Source organism: Gavialis gangeticus, unplaced genomic scaffold (genome assembly GCF_001723915.1).
Source record: "Gavialis gangeticus isolate Ggan-Ray unplaced genomic scaffold, GavGan_comp1, whole genome shotgun sequence".
Taxonomy (NCBI): domain Eukaryota; kingdom Metazoa; phylum Chordata; order Crocodylia; family Gavialidae; genus Gavialis; species Gavialis gangeticus.
This window is the reverse complement of record NW_017729025.1, coordinates 97,888,053-97,893,472: the sequence shown is the minus strand read 5'-3', so window position 1 is coordinate 97,893,472 and position 5,420 is coordinate 97,888,053. Positions and strand designations below refer to the sequence as shown.

Genomic DNA, 5,420 nt, shown 5'->3' with positions numbered 1-5,420 from the left:
TAACAGCCAGGAAAAAGTGAACAGGGCCAAAGATTTGCACTCCTCTGACAAAACTGAAATCAATGGGTTAACCAACCAGGCTGGCATACTGCTCCAGACCCCAGTGAGAGACCGAGGTACTTGGGAATCTTCCTCTTACAGCTCAACAGTTACTACTTACTTCTTCAGTGACAAGGCACCTGAATTTAGCAATAAATTCCATTAAAAAATTCATTTCTTTGGCAAACGTACCATTTTTCCCCAGCTCTGAGTTTTAACATTCATGTGCTGTTATACTGGGGGGTTGCATTCTAGGACTTCCTGCAACCCACACCCTCTTCCCCACAGTAGGGCTGCATCCCCTTCATCACATGCCAAGAGCTCTGAATCAATATCCATTCCCCACCCTCTTTTGTTATTCTCCTTCACTTTTTGTAGAGAACAAATTACTTAAATTATCTAAAAAAAGTTGTTACCTATGCTGTTTGCGGTGTTCATCTCCAGTACCAAATTGGCCTGTAAGAAGCTCTGCTACCATCACCTGTAGATTTGGTTCAACCTGTCAACTCTGCTAACCAGTGCCAGGAACTTCAGAGATGCCAATTTCCTCTTTTCTAGTTTTGCTGGGACAGCAGCTGAGCTCTGCCCATTCCTACCTACAATATTCCCCAGGGTTTTTGGAGACAAGAAGAAAAAAAAATTCTACCATGTTGGGGACAAGGCCTTACCAACCTCACCACTTAAGCCAACAGTTCTCAATCTTTTCAGATCTGAGACACCCCTCAGGAAGTTAGCTCTTAGCTTTCACTCATTTTTGTTTACTACAGAAATGTAATAAAAGCCATTCTCTTGTTGCAAATATCTTGGATAGATCTCAACAGGGCAGAATGATTTTTAACACTATGTTTGAAATCTCTAGGACTATCTTGTGAACCATATTTGTACTCCTAACAGCACTAACACTGTGTGGCATCCCACAGCACCTTTGGAAGCATCTCAAGGCACCCCAGGATATTGTGGCACCTTGACTGAGAATCACCAACTTTATTTTACTGAAACACTCAAGAGGACCTAGCAGTAGTTTCCTTACACTACACATCACAGTTATCAACAACCTATAACAAAGGTTACTATGTTATCTAACTCCATGTTTCTGTGCCTTAAAGTCAGATGCCTTTGAAGTTAAACCCAGGAAAACCAGAGTTATGGTTAAAACTTGCTCTGGGGATAGCAATACTGCCCCTATCGTATGGTTTACGTTCTGAAAGTACTGCTACATTCTCTCAATATGAACCTGTGTATAGGAATCCTAACATGTGGTTACAGACATCAACTTCCAGAGAGGGTGGACTAATTTGACAAGAGATTCAGCCCAGTATTGCGTGCTGAGTAAGAAATATACTTGAGTCAACTTGCACCGTATGCGTACTGCACAGTTCCAGCTCTCCTCCCCACCCGATTCTGTCATCATAGCCATGGTATGCCACTAGAACGAGGCACAAACTCCTGTCACAAGAGCAGCAAGTGGTAAGGGAGGAGGTAGCATAAACATGGCCTTGCCTTAATTCAGTTCGCTTTATCCTCTTTATTCAGAAGTTGTACATTTCATATCATAGCCACTACTGCTCCTCCTGCCTCATGCCATGCAGCACTGCATGCCTGACCCAGAAAGAGAGAAGCTGGAGATCACACAGGGGGTTCTTTTATTCAGCTGAGGAAAAAGTTCCACTTCACTCCCCCTTATACAGCAGAGCCTCGAGCCCTGCCACAAACATAGCACATTAATACCATTATCTCCTACATAATATAAACAACCCAGAGAAGAGCAGAGAGAATATCAGGCCCCAAGGAACACCCACCATTCTCCGAAGCAGGGTGCGGGAGAGGCTGCCTGTGCTTCACTCTTGAGACAACTTGATAGTTAAAATCTAAGCATCAGTGCATATTTCAGAGCCCAAGGAACAGAAACTGAGGGAGCACAGGGGTGGGGTGAAAGAAAATTTGCAGAAAGACAAGGCAGACACTCACCTCTTTCAAGTTTGTAAGGAAAAAGTCAGTGACTACTGCACTGTGCGATGAAGAACAGCAGGCTGGGGGAAGGGTTAGACCCTGCTCAGCCCTGAAGGCACGGGCTAGAGCCCTCCCATCTCCCTCCTTTCCCTCCCTCCAACAAACAGGCCCATCAGCGTAGGATTTACTAATGCCCATCCAGATGTGGGAAAGAGAGACTGTGTCCCTTTTACAGGGGAAGCAGGCCCAACCTGTAGCCACTGATGGCAAAGGGCTGGCAGGAGAGTCCAGACCAGTATGGGCAGGGCATAGTAGCCACTGGCTGAAGCTACCTCTTTGCTGACAATTGGTGCAGTACTGAAGTCTTTATCAAATCATAATGCAGCTCCCCAGGTGAAATAAGGAGAGAACTCAGTATCATGAAGTAGTTTCACCTGCCAGTGGCAAGGCATTAAGACACAATGAGGGAGGCTCCCAGGCAGGTGCGCTACATGCAAAGGCTCCACACACTCTGCACTGTGCTCATTGCTGGCTGCAATAGAGAAGATTCCCTTGCTACCTAGGCCTCAAAGCAGCACTGCGGGGAGAACAAAGATCAGCCCATCGCTTCCTCCAGTTCCTCTGCTCCCCACAGAGACAGTTAATTCAAGTAAGATAACTTGAAGCAAAGGTCCAAAGTTGCTATAAGGGAAGAAGAACAGGGTACAGCCTCTGCCAATAACAAAAGCTATTCCCATCTTCATATGCACAGACAGGAGGTGGCTAGGGCATGGAATTCAGATAGAACAAGTCAGTGCAAACCAGGAGTGGGGAGGCCCAGTGGAGCAGGCGCATGCCCCTGGGCACAGGTGGACTCCACATGAAGCTGGGCGTGTGGAACAATTGGCCACTACCTCCCTTTTTAGAAAGAATTGTAATTTAAAAAAAGGGAGAGAGAGATGCCTTTCTTCCATTGCCAAAGACACTGCACCCAGCCCTCAAGGGCCCAATGCAAGGGAGATCAGGAAGCAAGCGGCCAGGAGGTATCTTTTAACTGCAAACCTTACACAATTCTCCACATCACATGCTACAGCAACTCTGACATGTTCTGCCTGGGTAGAGCAAACCCTTGCCTCAGAGTTAGAAGCAGCTGGGGAAACACTAGAAGACTGGGCTGCTCCACCCACCTTGCAGGTAGGCACCTTTGCCAGGTTTAGCTCCCTCCAGATCCAGGGTTTCTGCTGCCCAATGTAAACAGGGGCTAATTTTTTGCTTTACTAGATTGTTATGCCCAAGCACTTTTCCTAATTCAAAGACTGTCATGTGACTTGATTTTACAGCAGTAAGCAGTAACATTGCATCATGCTGCAAAATGCAGGCACTGGGAAACCCCCACCCCATCTTCACTGGTAACCGCAGCTCCTCCATCCCCACCTCTTCTCCTGGCCTATGGTAACTGAACACATCTTTCCACCCAGTGCTGTCATCTCTGCTGTACTAGCCTGTATGAGAAGGGGCACCAGTTAGCAGCACTGAGCAGAACACATGGCATCTAGAGAGCTCCTGGTTACAGCAGTCACTTTTAAGACAACAAGATGTGGGCCAGGGAGGTCTGGAGCATTCATAATGGCCGCAACTGGTAGCTTCTGTTCCACGGTTCAGAGCAGTGTGAGTTTCTGGAAAAAGGCCTCCCTCTTCATTGGTTAAACAGGTAGGGTCATGTTTGAGGGCATACCGATTCCAGTACAGATCAGAGTCCAGAGCTATTTAAAAAGGATTTAGGACATGGCCATTTCCCCCCACCCCACCCCAGACACATTAAAACACAATCCTGCAGTTTACTCCAGGCAATTCAAAGTGAAATCAGTGCCTCTGCTGACATCCCTGTGAGTTGCAGTCCCTGGTTCATCAATAAGAGCCATAACGATCCTGGGGAAGGAAACACACTCTTAGCCGCTGTCTACACCACACTGCATGTACACTAACAAGAGGACAAATGCAAAAGCCCTGAGCTTAACCTTCTTGGGTACCCAAGAGGCAGGGAGCAGCACAAAGCAAAACCACACCACCCAGAGACACCTGGCCAAGGGGCAGGTTTAAAAAAAAGCAGCCTCAACCTGGTAGGTTCTACCCAAAGGTGTAGTGAGAAAAATGCAAATTGTTTCTGGAGCAGCAAGGGTCCCCCCCACCACTTACTACAGCAGCCTGGAATGGTCTCAACCAGCAGGGCACAGATAGTAACTCTAGCAGAAAGCCATACAAAGGAATTTGCTTTCAAAACCACTACCCATTCACACATGCACATACGTATGCACAGGTGAAGCATGAGACAAATAAGAGGCTGCAAATTCAACTTATTTGCTCTGCAGTTCACCTGAAGATGTACAGTTGGGCAGGAAACTGATATCCAGATCCACCCCCAGTCCAGAGTCCCCCTTCCTCACCTGAAGTGAGTTCATCACACCATTGGCTAGAACAGCCATTTTCCCAGCAACAGATTTCACTCCTTGCTTGAATTGAGCGATGTCAGCTGCAGGTAGCACATTCCCAATTGACACCCCACCTGCAAAGAGCCAGCAGGAGGGCTGGGGACAGAATGCAAGAACAGTGGCCCCCCATTCCTACAGGTCTTGTTGCAGAAGACAGGGGGATAAGCTCCACACTGGTCCCCAGACATAGTACTCTAGACTCCCAGCTCCAGGACCACCCTTCTTCCCACACTAGGTGCTAACAAACCTGAATGTGTGTTCTCAGCCTCCCCAAAGAGGTCTGCGGAGCTGATGGCATTGCTGCCTGAAAGCTGCTGCAATCGGGACCTGGCTTCATACTGCACCGAGGAAAAAAAAAATAGAACAAGACTCAGATCTAGCTACAAAAGGCCAAAGCCAGGGTTTGAGCAGAAGGCAGGGTCTGTCCAAAGGTGGAGAACCAGACCAAGCATCTGGAAGTGGGTGCAGCAGGGCAAGGCAAGTGTGGCACTTACCTCAGCATCAGCTTCCCGCCCAAAGAACATGTCTGAGGAGATGGCTTTGGCCCCTGCAAATTTCTGCCGAGCTTCATTTGATTCCACTATGGATGCCCTGCTCTCTGCCTCCTTCCGATTGGTGGGTCTAAGGAGATGACGAGAGACCTCTCCAAGTTTTGCACTTACTGAAGCAGCCAGGAAGGCAGTTCATGGGCTCTGCTCCTCAGACTCCCTACAAACCTACAAAGCCACATGCAGCAGCTGCTGTCCACTAGGACAGTTTAGCACAACCAAATATAGCTAGTGGTCATGAAGCTCCTGTTGTATCCCCAAGCCATCCACTTCCTTGTTAGAACAGTAGAGGCCAACACTCCTTTTACCTAGAAGCCACTGCAGACACTTGGTATTTTCCATTTTCAGTGCTAGTGTTCAGATGTTTTGCCTATGGGGGTTTCCACAGCACAAGACTTGAGTAGGTGGACATTGG

The 5,420-nt window shown here is 47.7% G+C and overlaps 1 protein-coding gene across 3 annotated transcripts in view; it reads right to left on the bottom strand.

Annotated features, from left to right (window-relative positions):
• Positions 1–1,665: 1,665 nt before the first annotated feature.
• ARFGAP2 (ADP ribosylation factor GTPase activating protein 2) overlaps positions 1,666–5,420 on the bottom strand; it is an 18,382-nt gene continuing 14,627 nt past the window's right edge. For 2 of the 3 annotated variants that reach the window (XM_019519275.1, XM_019519276.1), the window contains 4 exons: positions 4,952–5,078; positions 4,705–4,795; positions 4,413–4,531; positions 1,666–3,897 (listed from right to left, as the gene is read on the bottom strand). In XM_019519275.1, coding sequence (XP_019374820.1) covers positions 3,877–3,897; positions 4,413–4,531; positions 4,705–4,795; positions 4,952–5,078 — 358 coding nt within the window. In that variant the 3' untranslated portion in view covers positions 1,666–3,876. The other variant, XM_019519277.1, reaches the window with a different exon arrangement.